Genomic DNA, 27,193 nt, shown 5'->3' with positions numbered 1-27,193 from the left:
CAGTTATAACATTATACTTGGATTACTTTCCTCAATAGTGCTGTAGATTTCTGAAGGCTGGAGTAGCTTTAGCCTTTATTAAAATAACATCAGTCAAAAGATACAGAGGGAGCTGTTTGCATTGCAAAGTGTGGGGGCTCACATGAGCCAGTAATGGAAAGTTAGCAGTGGTTTGAGTTCATCGTGGAACTTATGCCAAGAACATTCCTGTATGGAAAAGTCTACGTGTACTACATGAAATTTTGTGAGCATGGCCGGTCTCTTCTTTAGATGAAAAGAAGCRTTTTGTCAGTGTGGGAAAAACTGAGACTTAATTCATGTTCCTTGAGCAAGTCTTCTGTACTTTTTGGTAAGTTAACAAAAAGGTTGAGCTTTTCCAACATCCCAACGAGGTGTTGGAATGTTTTACTTTAAGAAAAGGTTATATTAAAAAGTCTTTTGTATAGATGCACCAGTAAATATGGAGACGTTTGCTTATTTACACCTAACTTCTGCTTTTTAATTCACGGGAAAATAAGCTTTCATCTAAACTACACTGACAGCCAGTGTTCAGAAGTCTGTTTGCACGTAGGGACATTTACTTTTGTTTTCTTTTCCAATAAATAGGCTTCTGTTGTTTGTACTAGCTTTGGAAATCATGTCAAGTACATTGCATTAGATTAATCCCGTAATAATTCTGGCATTTGAGACTGTAAGCCAAGTATTAGGAAAAGAAGGGTCATAACCTCTAGACATTGAATACATGCTGTTAGTCAGAGATTCCCGTTATAATGCTCAGTGTCTACTACTTCTAGCTGTGCACAACTTATGGCAGATGTGCATAAAAACGCCTTAATCACAAAGCAAATAACTGCACGCAGCACTAAACTGCAGTTTTTGTCTGTTCTGTGTCTTGCCTTCTGTGACCTTACTGCAACAGGAGATTTATTTTGTCTTGGGGGTATCATGTTGAGTCAGGCTTTGAATTTGGATTTGTGTGTTGCTTGTGCATAAAAGCACTTCCATTAAGAGAGAAGTATATGTATACACAGAGAGATATATTAATTATATCTGCTAGGTTTTATATTTATTTTTTGGGTTGTGTGTGTGGCAGTCGCTCTAGTTTCATGCTGTAAGTTACAGTGTACGGCTGAATCAAAATGATCTTYGCTTTGGTTTGCTTCTTGCTTTGTAAAATCTTATCAAATAAAGCTGTATATACTGAGGCCAGTTACTCGTCATAAATCCTTAAAGTAWATCCTGGAGTACTGTATGAAAGTTCTGAAGTTATAAACTAAAAATAATGYACTACTTCAATGAAATGTAGATAAAAACCTAAAAACAGGGAATGCTGATTTTAGTRCAATGATTTCTTTGTTTGTAACTGTATCTTCTGTTACCCCACATCACAAATTATACTTTTGAATTCATACTTTATTTTTTTGATGCATGAACTTTGAGAAAATGTCCGCAAAGATCTACAGCCCGGTTGGCACCAGCTAGAGGACACTTTCTGGATGGGATGCAACTCGAGTGTGTTTTACATGAAAGATTTTGTGTTGGTTTTCCCAGTGAGCTATTTATTAAAAATTGTTTAAGCATGTGAAGCTCAAAAACTAAAGTTGTTGCTTTTGCAGAGATTATCGGTCCTTATCTCAGTCGGAAGGAGCTCTGTGTGACTAAATTCGCAGTCACTGGCAGTAGCCTTGGATTTAGGGTGGGGGGAAAGAAGAAAGTCAGAATGTGCCAGCAGCTGTCTCATGCTGCTACGTGATATACTGCAGCTCTTTCTGTAATACAGAAGAGGAGAAAATTGTGGTGTTATGAATACCTATGTGAAAATAACTGTGTAGTGAGTCCTTTGCTAATTAACTAGAAAATGAATTTTTTTTTTTGATTATTTTTCCATGTTGAAATATCTGCTGTTAAAGGATAGGCGAACTTACATGATAGGAGTTGCATGAAATCATTTTTTTTTTTCAGGAGCTGAGCACTCTTTCTTTCTTTCTTTGACTGAAATTGGTCTGGATTTTTCTTCTAATGGTGCAATTTTTAAATTATGTTGCTCTTTGTAGGGGTGCATGTAAAACAACTTCATGCTAAAACTTGTCAGCATYTGCACAGCTCTAATACTGATTAAGCATTTTGAAGCAGATTTATTACTATAGATGTTTTTTGGCAAAGGTTTATATTTGCATCCCAAAATAAATAAATACAAAACTTGCTTTGCTGTGTACTCTCACAACCTGCGTGCATTTGGAAATTCCCCACGTTTTTGTTGACRCTTTTTTAATAAGAGAATATTGTAACTGTGCTCCAACAAAATGTTGAGGCTGAAGATATTAAGATAATTATTTTACTGATAGTATGCCCCCTAAAATACTGAATTCATGACTCTTGAGTTTATTACTTAAGCTGACTGTTTTCTAGTAGTTAAACTGTGGCAAATATCATCTGTCATTTTGATCTCATARGCAGAATTTCTGGCCTCATTAGCTGAGACTTGAATATGATCATACTGGTACTACGAAAACTAAGGATGTCAAAAAAGATCTATGAGCTTGCATGTTCTAATAATCTGGAGATGTGGAATTTTRTATAAATGTATTGGAGCATCACATTATTTGAACAGTGAAGAGGGGAGATTAGGCCTGTCTGATACGAGAGGACGAGTAAGACTGGCTGTTATCAGTGTCACTGTAGAGCTAAACTTCCCTCCAAAGCCGTATTCGGTCTCGTTCGCACGAAAGTTGAGCTGTTACTTCTGTTAAATATAGCTGCTGTTAAATTGGGTCCGTCAAATAGCGGTAGTGATCATGCAAATAAATAGCTCCTAATAAGTTATGGTTTATAAACATAATTTAAATGAACAAATATTTGTTAATATTTAATATTTATTAAGCTAAGTATAACTGAATAAAACTATTTATTACTGCCCTGGAACCTCAAGCAAAATGGTGGAAGATTTTTCTTTAAGTGGAAGATTTTCTCAGTCATCTTGGCCTTGTCTTTTCCTAAAAAAAAAAACTGCCTCAGTGAGTGAACCAGAAATGCAGTTACTTAAGAATTTATTGTTTATAAATTAATTAGCAGGTCAACTCAGACACTTTATGTAGCTTTTTAAAAAATTTGGTTAAAAGCACCAAACTGTGTAGTCCTAAGCTTTTATTTTGTGTTATTCCTTCTTACAACTGTCCTTCTCCAAAGTTATCTGCAATCAGGAAAAATAATACTTGCTAGTCTTCTGTCTTGTATTTTCTTCTGATTGCTTTTCTTTTTTTATTTAMAATACTATACGTGTGGCGCTGATCTGAGGGAAATAAAACATTATGAAGATAATTAAAAGCTCGGTGCCCCTGGCCGCCCACGAGTGCGGCCGAACCGCAGAGCGGGCCCTGCCTCGAGCTCCGTGCTCCCTCGGGATGCCCTGGCGGCGCGTCCTCTTGGGGCGGATAAGTTTGGGTTTTCTTTTTCCTCCAGTGCCGGGAAAAGAATAAATGGAGCCCAAAATGAGCCGAGCTGGCTTCGGAGGGATTTCTAAACGTGCGCAACGTTGGGGAGTGCCTGGAAGCTCTTAGATACTTTGAAAATTCTGCCTCTAGTTAAACACATGAAATCCTCTCATCTCTTTAAATCGTTAAAGAATTCAAATGAAGATCGGAGTCGCTAATGCCTGTGCGAGTTAATTGTATTCTCGCACAGCTTGGGAGTAGTTCCTAATATTTTTGGTCTTTCATTTCATTTTTCAGATTTCCTTTGGAGAGCAGCCGCCTGCTCTGTCTGTGATCTACAATGAGTGCCAAATCTGCGATCAGCAAAGAGGTTTTTGCCCCACATGATGAGAGGATGCTGGGGGCTGTCCAAGTGAAAAGAAGAACGAAGAAGAAGATCCCTTTCCTGGCTACTGGCGGTCAGGGCGAATATTTAACGTACATCTGCCTGTCAGGTAAGCTAAACGATCTTGACGCCTCGCTGTCTTCTGCRGTTTATCCTTGAGGTTTGATTAACGGATCGGGTGTTATCCGTAGCTTTAGGGAGTTGGATGGCTTGCACATTAGTAGCCTAAGTAGAGAGTTATGATAGTTGCATCTTTAATCGTGGTAGCTCTGAGTGCCTGGCTTCTTAATATTTATACCATATGATAAATCAAACAGATGGCGTCAGTGTGAGCAGTGAGAAGATCTCCCATAGCGTAGCTGGAGAGCATGGACAAGTGGTGTTCCTAGATATTTTATCTGTCTTCAGTCATTGAGGTTAAGAGCTTTCTTGGAGGGATGAACTTTATATTTTATCTGCTTTTTACACTCTTAAATTTTTTGTGTGTTTGAAGCAAATATGCTTTCCTTTCTTTTCACGTTTGCCTCTGTGCAGCACCAGTTTGTTAGGTCCATAGCTTTCAGCTGGAATATTTTCATCTTATTAAAYGAAGCAGTGCTGCTGTGTATCATCGTCTCATTTTAAAGGGGGTAGAAGATAGAAATACTTGCACTGAAGGAGAAATGGAAGTGTAAAGACCTCTTTTGAGAAGTCATGGGGGATCAGGGAGAAATGATCTGGTTTTTGATAGTTTGTGCAGGTGAAAATCATTGAATGGCTCTAGGGTTTTACCAGTGCGAGGAAGAGTTTGAATTTTGCAGAACAGACTTGGTAGTAGTTGTTGTGTGTTGTTTTCATGTTTTTACTCTTTCTGGTGAAGGTTCGGTTAAATTTTTTAAAATGTATAAATTAGAACCATTGGTTGGGTAACTTAYGACATCTTGGATATCTGACCCAAGATGAATCAAATCTAAGTACTGTAATGAAAGCATTCTACCAAAGAAAATAGACATTATTACAGTTTTTCTGACTTATTTAAAATTAGAGTAATTTAAGAAAACTTATGCAAAATTTAATCTATAAAACATTATTTTCCACAGGGAATAAACATTGAAATTTTAGAACAGTTGAAAAAAAAATGAATGTTTTTTACTTTAAACTACTTTCATATTCCCTTGTATCTTTGGAAATAAATATCTTGCAGAAGAAGGAACCTAGAGTTGAACTATGTGTGGATTTTGATTTTTTTTTGTTTGTTTTTAATCTTTTCTGCTAAAAAAAAAACAAGGTAAACGAGCAATTTGTCAACTGAGTTTCACATGTTCAGTTTGATCTCTTTCCTTCCTTCCTCCTGTCCTTGCTGCCAAATGGTATGAAATGTTTAGGCTTGTCAGAGAACCGTTTCATAAGTAGAGAATAGTAGACCTGCTTTTTCCTGTTGTCTTTATAAATATTTTCCTTATGCATTTATTTGAACWGTTTAATTTAGGAAAGCAGCGGAGCTGTCATTCGGTTATTAATGGTTACCTTAGTGTAATGCTTTGTCTTCTGATTTAGCTGGTGACTCYCTTTAAAGCTTGAGCAAGTCTTGGGTAGCAATGTCATTCTAGGTCCGAGGCTGTGTGGAAGAGTCTTTGCCTGTAGTCTGCCACTTCAGGTGTTCGGTTAGCCTAAGGTCGTATCCATCAAATTTCTTTTGCTTCCCAAAGCATCTGTTCTAGCTTCTGCCTCCTCCTCTTGAGCAACAGTTCATCTGTCCTAACATCCTGATTTTTTTTGTTCTTTAATCTGAAAATAATTTACTGCAGATTTCTTTTTTTTTTAAAGAAAAAAAAAAAAAAGCCATTCCTTCTAAAATAATGCCAGGCAGTTACATTATAGCTAAATGGATATAAATGGTATCGATAGGGAAAATCCTGAAACAAGAGATATTTCTTAAAACAGTGTATGTATGTGTGTGCGATCTCTTCTTGTATTTTTCTCGTGGTTGATTGCCTGTATGGCCTGTTCTTTTAGTTCTTTTAAAAATGTAAGCAAGCTGCTTCTTTGAATACTTTCTGGTTATTGGGGTGGCATTTACCTTTATTTCAGTTGATTGTCCGAAGGGAATTTGAAAGCAGTTCATGATCCTGATTAGCCTGTAGTTTACACCTGTTTCCAAACTTGGATTAGAATTCAGTTGCCTGGAGGCAGATATCCAGTGTGATTCTGTGACTTCCAGGGATATCCAAACTTTCCTACAGATACTTCTCCGGAAAGGCAGTAAATCCCATGTAGCCTCTTTCACATACTTGTCCACACTTAATTGGCAGATATCTTTGATATCCTAGGGTGCTTTAAGCGATCCCTTACGTTTTTAGGCATATCAGTCCCTCCCTCTGAGTTTATGCATCTTACCAGGGGAAAAAATAAAAGTACTGAAAGGAAGAAGTGCTCTGTGAAGTTTTTGGAAGACTGCTGTTATTTTTGAAGTAAATGGAAGATATTTTCTTGGATTCTCTTTCAAATTTCTTTCCACTGCAAACTATGTTTAAGACTTTAAAAATGTAGAAAGTAAAGCCCAATGACTATTAATGTAATAGTATATCATATCATTTAGATGTGTACCTGCATATGTGTGCATTAAATACAAGCTGCGGAGTATGTGCTCACATGTGCTAACGGCAACAAGGCAGAACAGATTTCTCGTTCCTTTTTRAGTGTTTTGCTTTGCCGTTCTCCCCGTATAAAAGAGCTTCAAGGAAGAGTTTAAAAATTGGTTCACTCAGACTCTTCCTGAGACTTGTGGCGGGATATGCTTTGGGGATGTAAGAATTGCAGGTTTGAACCCTCTCTGGCTGAACAGGAAAATGAATCTGTGTGTCTCTTCTCTTAAGCAAATGTTCAAATCACTAGCCTGTTCCAGAAGCAGGRCTCAGCTCTTCTGCCCTTGGCAGTCCACTCTTTCAAGTGTCCAGCACCATGCAGTCAGCTTCAGGGTGCTTATGCTGCTCGTGACGAAGGGATAGAGGTATGATCTGTGCTTGCAACTTCCTGTGGGTTAATTCCATTCAAAAGGTGGARATTTTTGCACCATCCTTCTGGGGAACCTAGCCCTCTTCTGCTCCCCACCTCCATGCTGATGTGTAGCAGCCAACATGGATTTGAAAAGAACAAATAATTCTTATACATCTAATGTTTTTTTTCTGCAGCAGGATTATACATATTARTATGTATGCTGATGTCCTGATTTCAGCAGAACTTTTGACATTGAGCACAAGAAGCATCCAGGGTCTAAATTAAAACCACTGTATGGTGGGCTGTAGAACTGTATGTGGAGATCCCTTATGCATGGCTCTCCATAGATTAGTGGGATTCTGCAGGGGCTTAAAACCAATTTTATTAAATGTGTTTGCATATTTAGTATGCTTGACAATCAATAGACAGCAAGAGACTGGGGAGAGGACTGCCTGGATGTATGAATTTGAGGACAGTACTAGAATTCCAGACAGGGGACAACTGTTTTTGCCACTGTGGTTAAAGAGGATAAATTGCCTTTTGCTATCTCTGATGGATATGAAGCAATTACGATTTCAGTTCTAGCAAGAAGGAGTTGTGTCGTATGTTAAAAGAAAAAAATGTCCTATGGTAAGGACAAGTTAATGTTAGAATGGAAATTCCACTGTTACCCCTCAAGAGCAAAAGATGATGAAGCATGTCTCRGAGCAACAAGACTCGGTGACTTTCCATTTTTCTGTGGTACAGTGCAAAGTGTGAGAAGCGAAGGGCCTAACTCTGGGTTTTAGTTTCCCCTTGAAGGCGCGTGCCTTCATGCGAGGTGTTTTGACACCTCATTTGGAAGCACCTTAGTCAGCCTTTGACTCTGGGCCTATTTTTGCTGTTTTTTCTGAGTACTGGCAAAGTGTGATGACTAGAATGTCTTCGTGTGCTGAGTTTCTTAGACAATTTGCTTTGGCTTTTGCTGAGAGTAATTTGATGATTTACTGTTGAGATCTGAATTTGTCTGCTGAAGCAATACCCATAGAAACTGACTTGTTAAGAAGGTTATAAAATACTGGGGGATAGAAAATGTCCTGCCAAGTTGGGATTTCATTCAATTAGGATACAGAAATCCAAGCATCAGCCAATTATAATATATTTATATACTAATCAGTGTGCAACTGACTAATTGCATGATTTGTTAAAACTAGAATTAGTTTTCCTTTGCGTTGATCYGAAAGTACGTTATCAGATAATTGTGGTTTGTTTGCATTTCTGGAAATCTGGAAAGACRTGCTGAGCAGGGAGAGAAGAACGCAGGGCTGAAGCGCCTATCTTCCTCTCTTAAGTCTTTAGAATAATGGATGGGATGCGTTGATTAGAATCAAATGTTGAACAGAGCAAAAGGGGAGAAATAAGGGAGAGTCTGCCTTAAAACTTGTATTTGAAGCTTGAGTTTGCACTTGACAATACAAAATACGGACTTGCTTAGGAGGAAATACTCATTAATGCTCCGAAGCCGTGAACCTGAAGCCGGTCACCAGAAACCGATGGCAGGTCGGAGCGAGAACACTGCAGCAAGACTGCTSTCTGCGAAGGTGGACGCTGAACGGCCGGATCACCGCAGCCTTCTACCTCCTCCTGACAAAGCTGGGCCGGCAAGCGCAGCCGAGAGATCTTCTGGGAGTTACTTAGTCGAAGAAGAACAGCCGAGCGAGCAGTAGACAGATGGGAAACACAGAGGTGGGGTGGCTGTAGGCAGAACAGAGAGGATGAAAACTGAGTTTTTTTTTTTTCCTTAATGTAGGAAAGGATCTGCCACAGAAAAAAGACAGGAAATTCAAAGCTGAAAGTGGGTATTTGTCACCTCCTCCACACTAGCAGACCTGGTGACAGTTATTGAATCAAACCTGAGTTTTAATTTTGCCACCATTGTCTTATATAATTGAAAGAAAATTGTTTAAAGTAACTTCTAGCCTTATTTAGAATTTTGAATTAAATATAAAATACTCAAAAGGAACTCCACTTCAGGAATATAGAGCGGTGATTTCTCCCATGACTGTGTGCATAAGTGTGTATGTGTTGTCATTTCCTCTGACATATTGTGATTGTGTTTAAGTATCTTTTAATATTAAAGACTTCAAATTTGTTATAGTGCCTTGGAATTGTTCCACTTTGTACTTATAGGCATGGCATTGACCTTTCAGAACTAAAAAAACTATTGCAGTTGCAGTGACCTGAATGAACCAGATGGTTGCTTTTGATCCTGAATTCCTGCATGTCATCAACTCGCAGCTTGGCTGTACCAGTCTTTCTAAGTCCTTCTGCCAAAAGGAGCAGAATTTGAGTTTAAGTTTTAAAAGCCAAAATGGTTTTAAAACTATAAGTGTACCTCCTCCCTTCCACCCTCCCAGTTTTTTGGTTGTAATATTTTGGCTCTTCTTTCTTTATCATCTCCAACTTAAACTAACTTGCTGTCATATCTAAAGGGGCTGGCTTTTATGTTGAAAGTACAGTCTTTCACGAATGACGCAAGTGAAGATGACAGGGCGTACAAAGAAATCATAAAAAATATACAAAAATAAAAAGTACATATTGAGGGTGGCTTTTGCTTCCTTCTTTAAATTTTATCTCATAGATAAGGCTTCCTCCAAAGGAGAGGCAGCAAGTAGTTGAAAAAGATATATATGGTTACCACTAATATACATACATATATATGTGTGTGTATATATATACACACACACACATATATATATGGTTTTTTTTCCTGATAGTATACAGGGAGACAGAGGTTTGCCTCATTTGTGGGGCCTTTTCTGTTTCCTTCTTCCTTACATTTGTTTTTTCTTTTAAGTAGACCTAATAGGAACACTTTGGAGGAATTCTCTGATGCTTACTTTGTTTTTACCTCTTCTTTTAAATAGCTACCTAAATATCCRCAGAGCTTTTGATGAAAACTTTAAAATTTTTGAAAATAAAAGCTTACTTACACAGAGGTATAATATTCTCACTGGCCTATCTATGGAGTGAATTAAGGACCATGACAACCTTCCTGTTTTCTGCTTTAAAAAGTGAAAGGGGGAAAAAAAAATCCAGGCTCTATTTTAGATCTTTCTTCCCTAACATGAGCCTCTAACAATGCCCGTGAGTTGCTCTGGGTTCATGCATTCGCCTTTTAAAGTAACGTAACTGCAAAGGTTCTGTACTCTGTTAAGTGATGGAAATGCAAATCCTTTTTTTTCATAACACAGAACAAAACAAATAAGCTTCTCCTTCCAGTTCTTCCAAGGAACAAGTTCTTARACATCAGTACTTCGTCTTGATGATGGCTTCTTTAAGACGAAAGCTTAATCATTCAGATACCCGTAGGGTAGATGAGTGTCTAACTGTCCTGCTGCTGTTGTGTTCAATGACCTATATTTATTCCGAAATGGGCGCTGAGTTGGATGAAGGARAGTGCTGGTACTTGAGCTACTGCTTAGCCTGGTTGCAGTTGTGTAGTATACGTGTGTGATACTACAGACAGACACAGACACGTGAAATACGTACGAGGGCTCCAGCTACTCCTAGCTGCTACCCACAGGGCTTGTRGAAACCGTGGAAGCAGTTGCTTGCAGGAACGGTGGTTATTTATGACTGGTTGCGGCCAGACCTACCCGATGTCGTGGCTTGGAAGGTCGACGGCGCCGACGAGCAGCACTCTCAAAAGCAGCTTCCCTCTTGCGTCGCAGCTCGGTGGATTGGCTGCAGATGTTGACGTGTTGGGAGCAACGCTCGTACTACGTTGTCAAAATAGAATTACCTTCATCCGCCTACTATAGGTGATTCTGTGATACCGAATACGGTTCTTACAGCTCCTGCTCCCTCYCTATCAGAACCTGTTTTTATTTGGTAGGTAGTCTGGGGTATCTCTATGGCTCTCAGAAGTTTTAGAAGTCTAAATGCCACTTTCTTTTTAGTGATACTGAGTGCCAAATTCCATTTTATAAAAGGAACTTTAAAATCTAAGCTGGGTAAGAGCCTTTGAAAAAATTTACCAGCGATCAAAACATGTTAGTGGAAAACTTGTGGCTTTTGGATCTGGACTAACTTCCTACTCCTCCTTATTGATCTCTCTGTGTTCATGTGGTTAATGTAGAAGAGGGAGGGAAAAAAAATAATAATTTCTTTGGCAGCCATGCTGTACTTAATGATCRTGCTGTACTTATTCAGAATGGTCCCCTTAACATATGCTGATGTTTTGATCTTGGCTGGCTATGTGCTGTTGTTCAACTTAAATCCATTTAAAAAAAAATGGTTGCATTTGCATAGTGACAGATTTTGCTATAGCAAAGCCACGGAATAGAGCTTTTGAAAGTCTCTAGTCTAAGACTTTTGCTTTCTCAACTTCTAGAAKGAAATTAAAAAAAGTGTGCCCCACTCATACCTGTCTCCCTCTCACTTTTTGTGATCTCATTTATGCATAGGAAATTTTCAGTATTGCGAACCTGCCCCCCATCCCAAAAAAATTGATGGCAGAAGTAAAGCACTCAATCTTTTTATTTAACAGAACATAATTTTGTAATAATCAAAAGGGATAAATTAAATATTCTGTAATATGAAGCATATATTAATGTAATAATTTGTTATGCACAAACTGAAATGGTAGAGTATAAGCTGTATGTTGCCCTATTCATCATAAATTAAGGCTAGCAAGATAACTCGCACTTGGAATTTTGAGCTTCTTCAACGGAGGGATCCCAGACGCCTGGRAAGGCCTACGGRAAGTGGTYAAGTTGCAGAATTCTGTTCCCCGCCTTTCATGTTCAGAAGAGGATGAAGCCTCTGTATTCCGTTGGTCATTCCTAGGAATTACTTGGGCGGTGTAGGTCTGCARTCCTGAAGGGTTGAACTGGCTTCCTTCAGTAAGTGCAGCATATTTTGCCGYGTTGTTTTGCTCAGAATGTGACGGATGCTTGTGTTTAATGCCAGGTTAAAGTGGCTCTCTGAAAGTCGTGCTGTCTTTGGAAGAGTTCTCTGAGTTAGTTATTGGGGCTGGTATCTTGTATATGGTTAAAAATATAGAACAGGAAATAAGGATATGCTGCTAAACAATATTTTATGGTAGCTGTTCCTTTGAATTGAGTATAGTAACCATGTGTATAAGACCTGCATTAGTAAAAGTATCCTCTTCTCTAGCTCTGGTGGAAACCATTCTCAGTGTATCATGCTGGTTAAAATTGGATTCAGCCTAAGCAGTTTTCCTAGTTTTGTGGTCCTGGAGAGTGGCATCTGCAGTACCCTGACTCACTGAATCATCAGTTGTTGAACCTGAATAATACCGGATTAAAAAAAAAAAGAAAGAAAGAAAGAAAAAAGAAATCTAAGTTGTTCCCTCATCAGTATTGTGTCACCAGCTTGTAAATTCTTCTCTCCCTGCACATTGGTATATTTGGACTCCTTYAGTAGATAAACATCGCCTTATCCTTTCACATTACTCTAGTGTGTCTGTAGGAGTGAAATCTTACAAGCTTTTGTCATACTTCAGCTCTTTGAAGTCTGTACTATCAAATGATTTTCAATACAGAACAGCACATAAAAAATGTTTTGAAAAAGGATACATAAGTCTGTTAGAATATTGYATCAAGCATCTCTGTCATTAGGTAGGTTCTTATTGTTGTCTTGTAGAAGAAACAGATGAATAATACATTCCTGACCTTTGAATATTTTCTGTTTGTGACTTTTATCTATAAATAATCTCATAAAAGTGAATTAAATAAAAAAAAAATAACAATCAGGGCTGAGCTTACGCTGTGATTTGCCTGTATCAGTAATTCATCCAAACTGCTGCCATAGGAGCTCAGATATGAATCAAGTACACATTGCCTATAAAAATAAAGTAGGCAAGGAATCTTGAACAAATTCTGTCCAGTTCTCCCCCATCAGTGTAATATCAGAACATCTCGAACAGTAGAAGCTGTAGTGATAAAATAAGGTCTCAGAAATGCATGCATGTATGTATGTATAGCAATTGTTCTGTATTYATGGCAGGCAACATTTTCCCTCCAGACTAATTCTGTTAAGATTTTTATGTAACTTAGTTTTCATAATCTGATTATGCATATCCTAACAAGACGGAAGAACAGCATATGAAGGGTGGGGAAGCTGAGGGAATATAAACTATGCAAAGTTTTGTTGGCCTTGTATCAAGGAAGAACTACCCATTTGTCCAAGTTAAAACAATCTCTAACAATTTAGCTGGCCCTACTTCATAGGGAAAGTCTGTCGCACCCATTTGGTTGCTCTTTCACTTTGTTTATTAGAGCTCAAGAGCACATAATCCCTTTCTGCAGTCTCAGGGAATGAAGGAGCTGTAACTGTACTGAAACACAAGTTCTCCAACATGGGGGTGTTGAAGAAAAATTCATTTACATGAAACCTAAGCCTCATTTTSCTTGATAACAGTTTAAGGAGCTGCCTAGATCTTTAAGTCGTCCTGAATTATAGATGAACTCTAAGCAGYTTCTCCTTGAGATGACTACTGTGAATCTTGTATTTGTAAATATGGTCAAATCCCTAAGATCCTCCTGTAGTTTATAGCTATCTAGCTAAATATAAGTCAGGACAGTGTCTTAAGAAAAACGCAGATTATGCTATTTTAAATAGAAGCCTGACTCTCCTGATTTTTGATCAGGTTGCACCTAACAAATTTAACTCTTCTCTGTGGGTATATTTAGCCTAACAAAGGGTTAGGTCCAAGACGAGTATAACGTTTGGTTGGTCTGAGATACTGCTGTGACAATGTGGAACATTGCATCATGCAGTAAAGTTTCTTAAGCAGTTTTTATCCCTAAATCTAGCTGGCTATTAGAAAGYAGCTTTAAGAATCTAGTTGTCCTTCTGTATTGCCCTCTCCGGTTTCTTCAGAAGACAGTCTGAGCTGGAAGGCAAAGGTGCAACATGAGTTTTTTGCTAGATGAAGCAACAACTAAATGCTTTTYGTAGATAATCTGATATCAGACCCTGCTGTGTTCCTTCCTCTGCCTCTCATCGCTCTGCGGAGCAGTGTAGTCATGGTCAGAGCTGTTTTCTCTGAGTAGATCAATGGCTTGGAGGAGAGCCAGACTTTTCAATCGAGATAGTATTCTCTCACCAGAAGTTTCAGTTTCAAAGCATTTAAACAAAGTATACTTTCTCTGAGTGAGGTTGGAAATAGTCTAYTGAAAACAAAAGGTTTCAGCCTGCGGTCACTGTGTTTGGTCATCTGCAATAATGGCAGATTCCTAAAGAAATTTTCACAGMACAAGTGCCCAGCATCGTCTAAAATTAATTGTCCCGAATACTATGCGATAGATTTTTGGCAGCTGAAATTTGTTAAACTACTTAAAAGAGAAACAGCGAGAGCTTGATAGAGATTTTGCGAAAGTTCTGGAATAACCATGTTATATTTTTGTGTTCGATTTTCACTGTTTTTTCTTTTCAAGAATAGATTATATAAATGTAGCATACAAATACAGAGAAACCATCCTTCAGCTGTACCATCTGCCTGAGGGAATGCTGTTTGCTTGTGTATAATGGAGAGTAGTTGGGAAGCAGAAGAACGAAAATCGTCTTTTAACTGTGGAGAACAGAATTGGAAAAGGCTGGCCGGGTGGCTGTGAAATTCTTCCTGGAATTGAAAAAGGGATGGCTTGCATCATGCTTTTGAAGGACTCTAGACTAATGTGATAGGTCACTGTATTTGTTGAATGATAAAGCCACTAAATATTATTGTCTTATTCAATTGGACTCTGAAATGCAATTCTAATTTTTTTTTTTTTTGGTAAATTTACAGCACATCGTGGTGGTGGTGGGGAAGCTTTTCCAAAAATAGCTCTCTGAAATATAACCAAAATGCAAAATAAGTTTGCCTTTAGATGTGCCAAGTTATTAAAGTAAGTATTGTTCTGTGTGCATAGCAGGGAGTTGAAAACTGATATATTTATTGTTTTATAGAACGATGATATTTGTTTACTTTTTAGCTAGACGCTAATGTAGCCTAATAAACCACTTAGGGGGCTAATGACAAATAGCTGCTTTTCTTGGAGCGAGAGGGCCAGGGAGGGGAGGAGCTGTAGAAAAGAAAAAATCAATGTGTATCAGTCTGCTACACAAACCGGTACACTTGCATGCTTTTCTTGAATCTAAGTGTATATGCGTCCTTTGCAGCATACTGTTGCCATTTCAAAAGGCAGCTTTTCCAATCCATACTGAGATACTGTGAGGACTAAAGCACTTTATCATTAACTTTCAGTTGTAGTGGGACTTTTTTTTTTTTTTTCTGTTATCCAACTGATCAGAAATAACCTGAGCTTTCTTGTAATCCCTTCTGAATCTGGAGGCAGAAGCAGACAGCTCTAGTTCAGCAGTTCTAATCATTTTTTGATACATAGATAAATATCCTATTTTTTTTCACACGGATAATAACCTCCCATATGGTCATTTTAAGCATAATAACAATATAATAGTTTTAAGAAATCAGGCAAAACAGAAGACCAGTGCATAGACTTCTAGGTGGAAAACCACCGTTCTAGGATAGAGCAGGATTCAGTAAATCTAGTGTAGGGGAGACTGCTTTGATCTTTGACCATGTGGATTTCCTTGCTACCTTCGTCTCCTTTTCCTTCTCCATTCCTTCTCTTAGGACAGCGAGCCATCGGAGCTAAGCAAGGAAGAGGAAGGTATTGCCCCGTGGATGARGGAGGGAATACACTCCAGAGACTGGTTCTTTGATAGGTGTTTCTTCCAATCATGAACTAACATCAAATGAATACAGTTGTGCATAAGAATGTTTTAAATACCAGAAATATATCAGTTAGGGTTAGAAGACGAGATGACAGTACTTTGATATAATCACCTATTTTTCTGTGAAACCCCAAATTTGCAGTAATTTAACTTGAATCATAATTTGGCTGGCTTTTTTCCCCCCTTTTTGGCGGAAAGGTTATCTGYGTGTTTCCCCCGAGTTTCTCACTGGGATCCCACAGGGTTGTGTTAGTCATCAGTTCTTCTTAAAGTTGTTTTCATGCTCCTGGCTGAGAGTGAATTGATGCCTATAGGAGAAGCAGCAGGTAAAGGACAACTAACATATGCARATGTTAACTAGTTGCACATTGCGGRTTTTTTAAGTATTGTAGATTGTAATATAATGAAAGTCCCTAGTGAATTGAAATACCATAAACGAAAATAAGAATATGTCTTGGATGTTTTTGGAAATATGAACCTTGTCTTGGATTTCTTYGGTTAGAATTTAAACTGTGCTCTGTATTACAAAAATTGAAGGAAATTGAAGGAGGATCTTATTACCCARAGAGATCAAACCATAAAGCTCTAAAAACGAGTGCCTCATTCTGTTTGGTGTGAAAATAGTGCAACTTCATTCTTTCCCTTTTCCCCAAGAACACTTGTGTATGGTGAAGTTACCACCACCACTTATTACAGACTTAGGATAAGAGATTAATGTGTTTCTTCAGGAGCGAATCAGAATATTGACTCTCAGCTCTGCAAGCTGTACAGTAACTTAGTGTTATTCAGAGCAGGCTTTCAGTTGCATGAAATACTGTTTTCTTTTAAAGTCTTGTTTTTCATTTTCGTTAACATTCATCACTGAGTGAGGAGACTAGTCTGCCTCAGCAATTAATGTTTCTAATAAACTCTGCATCAGCATTCACTCATTCACCCTAAGAACAGGAAAAAATATACCAGTGTCCTTACCTAGTGTTTTTCTTTTAAAGCAGGAAAGGAAGGAGGGATGTTTGCAAGGTGGCAGCACTTTTTAGCTTTTCTTCAAACTTCTTTCATTCACTTTTTCTTTTCCCTGGCCATGTTTGTTTTCTTTCTGGCTATTGCAGATGTGTAGTGTGGATAGTATGTGTTAAGTATGTGGGTATATTTTGAAAGTACCTTTTGGAAAGAAGACTGAATTTCTTTTTACAAATAGCTGACAACTAGAACACAGCTATTGGTATTGAAATGGAATGGTGTAGGGCAAGTCATGCTGGGTGAGGAAGGAGGGAGAGGGAAAAAAAAATATCTCCAAGTATATCCTRGTATTTCTAACTTCCTTAAACGTATCAAACCAGCTCTCGCCACAGAAATGCTTAACTGCATTGCGTACTCTTGAGGGGAGATATAGCAGGAAAAATTGATTTCAGGAACCCTTTGAAGATGAGTTAAAATGGCATTGACATTTCTGAGAATAAAAACAGGCTTTCATTTCTTATCAAGCTTCTACCAGTGCATTTATTAGAAAGGTCACTGGAAAGCTGTCTGCCTTAGCAGGCTTGAAGAACAGATAGATGATCAATATGGGTTTCTGTGTATGAAAATTAAATATATAAAAACTTAGATCTACTTAGGAAGAGGTGATGAAATGATGTGAATTTAACTTACCTATTATACTCAAAAAGAAGAGCTACTTGTATTTTGTGCCTTTGTGCCTCTGTTCTTCTTGTTGTCAGTATTTACCCTTACCCTGTGGTTGCAGACTGTTTCAGCTCAGCCTTGATCATTTGGTAAATAGTTTATTTCTGAAGGGCTGTTCTCACCTCTTTGCTCACTGTGCCCCCTTCGAATGTTGTTCATCCTTTCCATTTGCCTTTGTCTCTTTCTAAAACCTACCTAGCTTCAAAAGCCACGGATCACTCATTTCAGGGAATAAATTTGATCTCTTGATGTCTTTTCTGCTCTTTGCAGGTCTAAAATGCCTTAAAAGRCTGGTAAAAACATTTGAAATGACCTTTTCCTGTAGATAGCTCCTACAGAGATTCTTGTGGTCAGCTTCTTGTAGTGTTYATTCACAGAAAACTTTAGCAAGGCTTCTCTTTATTTTTTTTCTACTTTCAAATTGCACATTTTTATGGTTAGTTAATTGAATTCTTCTGGTACCATTTGTATTTCCTCTTTTTTTACCTCAGCTTTTTTCTGTCTGCWGGCTTTCTCTGATCATCTTAGACTGCAGCATCTTCTTGGAGAAAGCCCTGTGACTAACTTCTTCACTTCAAGCTAATTGTTGCTTTAATTTTGCTCACTTCCTTCCTGAATGTGAATATTCACCAGTAGCATTCCATTGCCCACTTCCCTCTATTTTTAACTTTCTCCTTAACTTTCAGCTGTTTAGCTCTATGCAAGAACCTGCCAATTTTTTAAACAAATAAAACGTAACACTATTCAAAACATCATTTCTCCCTTCTTCCTGTTGCTTTTGCCAAGCACCCTCATTGCTAACCCAGAGGAGTAATGGTGATTCTTTTAAACTCCCATGATTATTCCACCTGCTTTTAYGTCCTCACTGTTTTTAAGCAGTTCTCTCTTGTGTCTTTTCCATCTTAGAGCCGTGCTGTTCAGTTCTCGATGCCTCTTGTGTGCTCCGTAGCTCCGTGGAGAGTTGTTTGCTTTGCTTTGTTTTTCTCTTTTCCGTTGTTTCTAGACTCTTGCTACAGCTGTAAACCCAAGCTTCTGTATGCTRTGTCTATGAAAATTTTGATATCCTATCTCCTGGCTTCGTTCCCTGCTCAGGACACATTGAGTTTAGAATTCCTATTTCTTATCTTCATGTGCATTCTTCTCTGGCTTCAGCCCAAAAAGATGTTTGCAGTTCTCTGGGGGAATCTGTGACCTAAGTGCCCACTGTAAGACTGAAAGGTTACTTGGAGTGTGCAATATTTAAGTAATCTTAGCACTTGCTTATGAGCTCTATACAGAAGAAGGTTAGAAAGCAGAAAGTTAGAGAAATTGTTTTCCCCCAGAAATGCTTTTGKTCTTGGCTACAGAACCCTCTTTGAAAACACTATTTGGAAAATGAAGTGCATGAAGTAGCAAAAAATAAAGTTAAATTAAAAAAGGAGTGTTAGAGAAGCCTATAGATATTTGRGGGTCTTTTTAACTGTAAATAAATGGTCATTGGACACATCTGTGGGGGTAGGTCATTGGAATGGTTGTGTAGTGTTCACTTAAAGGTTTCGGATCCAGCTCTCAGACTTCKGATGTAGCTAATTCTTCTCTGGCTTCCTTTTCACCTGTTACAGCATTTGCCTCCAGCAGTGTAAGGATGGCTTTTGCTGACTCTAATGATCATACTTTCATACTCTTTAGCATATTAATCATAACATCATAACAGAAGGAGAATTCACAATTTCTCCACCTCTCCCCCCCCTTTTTTTTACACAGTGCTCTCCATAAATACCTTATTTATATAAATATATGCATGCTATATATATGTGAAATATGCTATATATGCATTATATAGAGTGAGAGTATATCAACCATATGCTGAGACTTCAGTGAACAGCATAGAAAATGATTCATCCATCTGCATATATTTTAAGAGTAGCGTTAATCCTAGTTCTTCTATTTGTGTTAGAAATTGTCTTACAGTTTTTCTTTCAAAAGAATGCAGATAAAATTGTGTGTAATGTGGTGACTTAATTTTTTTTTGCTATAAAATGCTTCATCTCTGATAGTGTGACATGTTAATAACACAGTTTGTCAAACATCTGTGCGTACATAGAAAATAGAATAAAAGAAATGTAAATTATTTAGGCCTTAAAGTGCTGCCTAAGAAGGCAAAGATAATTTCTCTTAAATTATAACAGGAATGCATCAATTTGAGAGTTGATTAAAATTATGTAAAATCATTTTTCCTAAGTATATAAATGGTTTTTAAATGATGGGTTTTGTTTTGTTTTCAGCAGAGAACAATTGCAGATACTGCAAGAATTACATGGAATTGATATTCAATAAATTCTGAAAATTTAATATAATAGGTGCACATGCAACTTTGTCAAGTTATGTCTTGACTATATGCTTTATCTGTCAAAGCAATCAGACTCAGAGCTCTCAGAATTTCCTAGAATAGGAATAATTTGAGTGACACGTCCTTTATTTTAAGATGTTCTTTTCAGCAAACCAGTGGTTTCATAAGCTAGTTACCAATATTCTTGAAACAAAGGCAGTTATCACCAAGTTGCAAAGTGACTACAAGCTTGCATAATRGGTAAGTAGTACTGAAAGGATAAGGGGTGAACAGCCCAGTTTTGATATTTCTAGTAAAAAACTCAGAATTTTTGTCTAACTTCTCAAGTTTCTGTTAACAAATACTGATATGGATGAAMCTTTGCAGAAATTAATGTTATCCTACTGGGCATTAAGTACTGAAAGATAATTTAAGTGACTGCTTGAATCTTAACTTGGCCGACTCCACAAAAATGCTGCTTCCTGACTACCCAAAGAGGTTGACTTGTGCCCTGAAACAGGAAACCTTATTAGCATTTCAAGAATTATATTGCTATACAAGCGATATTTTTTGAAAGCAGATGGAAGCATTATGTTTGTTATGGTACAGTATGASTAGGTGCGGGCTCGCAGGGAGCTCGCGGGACTGTCGATGCTGCCCGATGAGGTGTGCASAGTCTGGGGTGCAGCTGGGTGACAGCTCTGCTCGCATCCGCCGCGTGTGGCCAAACCTCTGCGTGCAGCACCAGCAGCCACAAAAGAGCGAGTTTGGGAACCCCTGGGAAGCATCATCACAGTTCTCTGAACTAAGGGAGTAGCAGGTAGACTAAAATACCCCACAAAGAAGTGATCGCTGTGACTGATGATGGCAGCAGAATGTCCAAAATGAGGTTAAGCAAGGCAGAATGTCCCAAATATCTTTCTGGATATTTCAAATATTGTGAGGGTCTGCAGGATTTTCTTCACTGCTCTAATATGATAGTACAAAGAGAAYGAATGATGAAAGTAATGAGTTAGCTTGCAGACCATTTAATGTAGACCATAATGAATTGAACTAGCAGGCAGAGGCAGGTTAAAAAAAAAAAGATGGATTTAGTAATATATGTCAAAACACACAAACAATACGATGGCARATGTAGCATCTGGAAGGGGTCAYAATATTTGAGCGRTAAAAAGCCACTGTTATGGACRTTGCTTAGGAAAATGACATTTGGTAAGCGAGTGCCAATTGATATAATATATATCATCTCTTTACACCTGAGTACCTTTGGGATTGTTTCATTTCTTTGAAATGCAGGGAATTTTCTAAAATTCTTGGATCTTTTGTGTTGTACTGATGGTCTTTGATGTACATCTGATAACAGTATCAATGACTTATGAAGAATTTCATGTTGTTTTCTTCTGCCTTCAAAGTGTTAGTTGTTGGAAGATGCACTTTCCAAGGAAATTGSTGAGGTGTCAGGAAGCATAACCCATGCAACAGGGCAGGGAGAAGGGAAAAGGAGCTATAGTTCAAGTCTGCAACTACTGTGTCCTGCTGATGGTACAGTTAATCTATAAARTTAGATTAATATTAATACCATGTCCACTTCCAGTAAGCCTTATTTTATTTTGCATCTAATATATAGAGCCTGGCTGTGTTTGGGACACCGGTAACAGTATTGCAGAGCAAGTTAGGTGTCTTTTGTGCCCAGCCTGCTGTTGGATTGTTTGGAACTTGCATCTCTTCCACAAAATTAGTACCAGGGATAATTGTACACCTCTATGGTGATGGTGGCTGTGGTTTGTCTCTTTTATTTTTTTGATAATGTGATTGTATGTATTGTTCTGGGAAAGTTGTGTGTATTTTGATACGCTGCAGGAGAACTGAAGCTTAAGCTTTTTCCCAGCAGTAATTCCTAGGCCTAAGAATTGGGCTACTGCTTTGCCCAAATATTTGAGTAATCAGTGTATTATAAAATACTGTCTGGGAAATCTTTCTTTAAATACTGAAAGTTTGTTGTCCTTTAAGGTCAAAGACTGTATCCTGCTATTCTGATTCCTGTTTGACARGAATTTCAGAACTGTTTACTTTGCTGTGCATTGTATGTAAGCATTAAAATAATAAGAAAAAAAATGCCAACCCAAGCCCTAGGTCCTGGAACCTCCATCTGAAATAACAATACTATAGCTGTGATCCTGTAACTTTAAATCACTCATCAGGAAGATCAGTTATGTAATCAGTAGCCTCAGTCTACAGATTCACATTGTTTGTCATAATGCAGTAATAAAATTTAATGATTTCCTACTTAAGCCTTGCTGTATTTCTCAACTGTACAGGGTCATCGACATGATAATCTTCCTTGGCAGAATTCTCATCTATACTGTACGTTTATGGGATCTCTGCTGGTAGTAATTGTGCGAGCTTTCAAGATGCAGCTACTTCCCATGCTGTAAAAACCTTTTCATTACATTTTCCTTATACGTGGATAAATATAAATAGGTGAAATTAGTAAGTTCTCTCACCATTGTTAAGCCTGGGGCCATGCAGCTGGAAGTTGTATAGTAAGCCTGAGCTTTTTCCCTCTAAAACACAGCCTTTTTTGTTTAGCTGCAGCTTAGCAGTTTTATCAACACCAAAGACCACTTAAAAACCCAAAGCATCAATACTTGAATGTTGCGTGTGCACACCTTGTAGTAGTGTACCATGTTCAATCTTCAGTTAAGCCACCAGTAATGATTTCCCAGGAAGCCACTGTGAATCTGCTGTGTGCTGTCCGAAGTTAAAGCTTGGAGGAGTTTCCTAGGATGGTAGAATGGATTAGTAAAAATCCCAATTAATGCTGACTGGCTGGTATACTGTACTGGCAAAAGAAAGCCCTCTGAGAGTAACGTTAATGTGAGGGTAGTGGGAGGTACAGTAAGATTTTGGTTTAGAGGAGCATCAATACAAAAATCTAAATACTTCTCAGTATTGAGTGGTAGTCTTTATTATACGTTCACAGGAAAAAGAGCTACTTGCTCCAAATCACTACCTGTAATACCATGCATTTTCTAATCTCTCAAGATACGATCTTTACTGAGAATGTTCAGCACAAAGGTTGGTCTGCACTGTGCATGTGGGAGGCTAAGAAATGCCAGGAACTTTAAGTAGAGTTTGAGTTGGTTGATTTTTCTCAAAGAGCTCCAGAAGGAAAAATAACTAAGTAATTATCAAACAAATRTCAGTTTGCCTCCACTCCAGATGCTTGAACAAGCTGATGTCATTCCACGCCTATGGGCTTTTGAATCCATATTTGTTTGCTCTACTAAGAGAATATACGCAACTCTGATAGCTCTTTATCTTCCTAAGTGAAGGAGTGCTCAAGTGCAGTTTTGTGGTAGAGAGGAGGGCTCCAGGCAATCTTGAGCAGAATTCCAGTGTTTCTACACAGGTTTTCAGACATTTCAAACATGTGCGTGTGCTGCAAGTGCAGAAGATTAGTGGATGGACTGCACACGTGCTGTGCAGGTGTTCCCGGGATCTTGTCTTGACTTTCCTCGTGTATGTAATCAAACACTTTTACAGGACACTTTCTTCATATGTAAGATAAAAGTCCACAGTATCTCAAGCAATTTTATAAAACCRTATTTTTCCATTCCTGTCTGAACAAGAATATTCCTAAGGGTGGCCCAGGGAACTTGCCACAGCATTGATACGGGTGCAGGTTGGAAGTATTTACACGTTTGGGAGCTGTAACAGCATGGGTGGGTTGAATAATGCGTTCAGCATTGCTCACTCTTCTCTTGGTTATTTGCTCTCACTGTGCTTAGAGTGGATATGCCGAAGTGGGGTTTCATGTTGAGAGGAATCAGTTTATTCCTAAAGCTGTAGTGATGCCTTTAATTCTGGCATTCCTCTAGCAGTTCGAACCCCCCAGTGCTGATGGGGAAGAGGTGCTTTAATGCTCTATRGACAGGGCCTTTGCTGAGGGGAGAACCTTCTGGCTAGCCCAACAGCAAAAGCCAGGTTAGGTATTCCTCCTGAACAAGAATCATTCTAGTTCTAATATTCATGATAGCACGTAGTTTTTTTTGTTAATGTTGGGTGAATTAGAAAGTAGGTAGGTTTTTAAGGCATTAATGATTATTCAGCACTTGCATTTATAAGCATGAAGAAATTGAATTCCCATAGGAAATGTTTGATGATAGATCCAAATGTGACTGCTGAAAGATAATCCCTTTTTTAATATCATATTTTAAGTCATAATTTCAGATATCCCCACGTAAAGAGCTTAAGTAATCAGACACTGTAGGATAYAGTTCAAGTCATATATAATACTTCCAAAAGAAAGAAAAGAAAATGCTAGTCAAGGAAACYGTTTTCAACCACAGGTGTTTCCTTAAATAAGTCCATTATTGTCATCTAACTATTGAGGATTTCGTAGGTTCTTTTTCAGGCTGTGATGTTTTGCTTTTTTCAGACTTTGGTGTTTTAGGTGTGTGGGGGGGAGGGTGGCGGTGGTTGTTTTTAACTTTCCTGAAGTAGGCCGAACCAAGTATCGAGTCAATGGGAAGGCCATAGCTTGAACTAGGATTTATAGACSGTAGGATCCTGAAGCCCAATTTTAATCCATCCAGTGTAAACTCTTCTAGAGCCCAGGCCGCAGAATACTGCCGAGCAACTTGAAGTTGGACTGGTATTTAGTCATCCCAGCGGCACRTGGGTCCGTGACAGCCCAGATCGTGGAAGACGAGGAATTAGCTCAGTAATATATCGGAGGATGAGGCAGAGTGCAGAGAGCAGAGCTCTGACAGAAGCAGGTTTGCAGGTTTCCTATAAAGCTCTTATCCTTGAGCGTAAGTCGTCTCACCTTTTTGGTGTCACCTAGGCAGCAGTTGATACAGCTTGATACAGCAGTTTTAATAAACATATAACTTGTTTAAAAAATGTGTGATTATCAAATCAAGGAAAAAAAAAAAAGCACAGCGAGGCTGAGGTATTATGCAAGCGGTTTGCCTGAACAGCAGCCATCACTGTTACCTTAACATTTACATTAAATGCGCTTTCTTCAAAGACTGGAACAGTGGTTTACGTAGACGAGCCCCTACAGAATTAGCCATGTGTACGTTCACRTTCAGAGGGAGCCAAGGGCACAGCTGCCCTTTAAATAAAGAAAATGTTAGCAAGCTGCTTGTCATTCTCAGCCACACTGCAGACCAAGTAAGTATTCCCACCTGGTCCGAGGGACAAGCCTCTCAAACGTGGTTATGCATGTCCCATTCTGAGGAAGAGGCCTCTCATGTTGGCATTTATCTCTATCAAATTTACATGAAAAGTGTGGTTTATATGCTCATAATATTGCTATTTGCCACTGATTTAAGACTTATAGATAATCTCACATCTTTTTGAGTTTTGATTTGCATGAGGTTTCCTCACAGGATTTCTAAATTTATTTTTTTTTTCGCTGTTTAAGCAAAATTTGGAATATATTCCTGTATCCTCACTTTTTCCAGGAGAAACGTTATTCCTGGTTGGCAGTATCAGGTGAGTCAGGAGAGCTCTCATAGTGTTATTGGTTTTCCTGCCAGGTTTCATTCATTTTGAATGTCATGGTAAGATACAAGTAAAAACCTGCTTCCTTCTCAAGCGAAAACGTTGCATCAGACAACATCCCTCTTCCTGGGGTGTATATGGGAGCAYGGTGCTAATACGAGTGTGCTCTGTGAGTATGAACACAAGCTATGTAGCTTGAAGGTCTGTATTTCTGCAAGGTATCAGACTGTGTAAAATGACATTTATAGCTCTTCTATTTGGACAATTTGACAAACAGCAGGATGTAAAAGTTTCTGCCCTTTTTCTAGATTGCTTTTTAAATGCATGGTGTGTGGGGGTGAGGTTGATGTAAAACATCACTTAGCTGATAATGCATTTCAGCTTTGGAGAGATTGATGTGGTTCAATTATTTCCTTTAAAATAATCTGGTTCCGATTACTTTCTTCCAATCCTGCTGTCACTGTGTAATACCTATTACTCTGGGAATGGGCCAGCCTAGTTCAGCACACACCAAGATGACAGATTGAGAGTTCCCTTTAAAATATAATTAAAAACAATATGCCTTTTACTATTCCTGTGATACTGGCCGGAAATTTTTGAGCGTTTGTGAACTCTTGGGATGAAGATTCCTTAACCCATCTGTTTGTCGTTACCATAGTTGCTGTTTTTAGCCTTCACTCTGATTTCAACGAGAATGAGAGATCAAGCTAAAATCCTTTCAGATTGGAGACTTCTGGCTGCTCAGCTCCCTTCCCCCTGTAAATTTAGTTCTTGCATCTTTTCAATCCTTCTGCCTTTGCTTTCCTTTCCTGAAATTTGTMGTTTGTGTAGCTATTCAGTTTCCTCCGGATCATATCGAACTTCTTGCGTTGGCAGCCTCTGCACTTATACTGTATTCGGTGCATTTCTGATGAGCCTGAATTGACTCCTGAAAAACCTTTGAAGGACRAGCTCGCTTCCATCAGTTCCTGTGTGGCCTTGATGTCTCATTTATCGTTTCATGAGCAGAGACTAAATTCTCAAGGGAAAGTTGTTTTTTCCTGAAAAGCCAGTGACAGAGATCTTACTGTTCAGAAGAATGGTGCAGTTTTTTAATAGGGAATTTTAATGCTAAACTCTGATTTCTTGTACTTTTTTGACAATCCTGTGCTAACATTCATATGAAAAGATAGGAGGGGGATTAAACCCCTTGCAGTAAGAGGTTCTGTTGCTTGATCTCTTATTTACTTATTTATTTCGAAGGGATCCCAAGTTAGTTTGGTTTTATTAAAGCATCTTACCCAGCAGCACAATGTGTTTCTGAGCAAACATAAACTGAAAGCTGTAATGCTTCCTAACAGGTTACTAACTAGGAATAATGACTAGATGGGAAAGGCAACAGAAATGGACCACTATGAAATGAAAACAAAAGGTTTCTCATTAAGACAATTAGCATGAAGAATTTTGGGGGGGGGGGCTTCCTCTTAAGATGTGATGTCTAACTGCTGCTTTTAATGTATACTTAAATGAATAAACACTGATTAAATTTTTAAGACTTGCATTTCAAGGAGATTTTTGTGGAGYTAGATTCTCTCTGAATCAGCTTTAGTATTGTAAAGGTTTTATTACTACTTTTCTCTTTCACTTCCTCRTTTTTAACATAGGCTTGAGGCAAGGGGTTTCTAACTTAGTTTTAACATGAGACAGGGTCAGACTTGCAGGAGTTACTGTAGCTGTTGGCAAWATGCTGCTATTATAAACTCTTTAAAGTTGTAGTAATGACTCTTTATGGCGTATTGCAAAGCCCATGGCCTTTTTTCTGTGAAGCTGAAAACTGAACTAAATGCATTTTAAGTGCTGAGGTATCTTAACTTKCATTTCAGACACTCTTCTGCATTTCAGTTCTCTTTCCAGCTCACAACACTGTTCTGAAATTTTAAATTCATTTGCTCAACAATGTTTTAAAAGCAAATTCTATTACATAAAATAAAGGCGCATAGAATAAGGTAAGTGTTTGCAGAGATTGATCTGTGTTGTGCTGTTTCCATGGAAAAATAGTGATTTTTCTATGTAATGGAAATTCTGTAAAACATTTATGTCTCACCTTTATTAAATTCCTTTGAAATGAAAAATACTGTATCTGTTCTTTCTAGAAGTAAATCATATTGAAGCTCA

At 38.2% G+C, this 27,193-nt stretch overlaps 1 protein-coding gene across 4 annotated transcripts in view; it reads left to right on the top strand.

Annotated features, from left to right (window-relative positions):
• The window catches only part of STXBP6 (syntaxin binding protein 6), a 118,960-nt gene that overhangs the window by 41,076 nt on the left and 50,691 nt on the right, over nucleotides 1–27,193 (top strand). For all 4 annotated transcript variants that reach the window (XM_085301645.1, XM_085301647.1, XM_085301644.1 and 1 more), the window contains exon 2: nucleotides 3,729–3,925. In XM_085301645.1, the coding sequence (XP_085157771.1) occupies nucleotides 3,772–3,925 (154 nt within the window). In that variant the 5' untranslated portion in view covers nucleotides 3,729–3,771. The remainder of the gene's footprint in view (nucleotides 1–3,728; nucleotides 3,926–27,193) is intronic.

Source organism: Rhea americana, unplaced genomic scaffold (genome assembly GCF_003343005.1).
Source record: "Rhea americana isolate MKP2758 unplaced genomic scaffold, rheAme1 scaffold_18, whole genome shotgun sequence".
Taxonomy (NCBI): domain Eukaryota; kingdom Metazoa; phylum Chordata; class Aves; order Rheiformes; family Rheidae; genus Rhea; species Rhea americana.
This window is presented reverse-complemented; position numbering and strand designations above follow the sequence as displayed.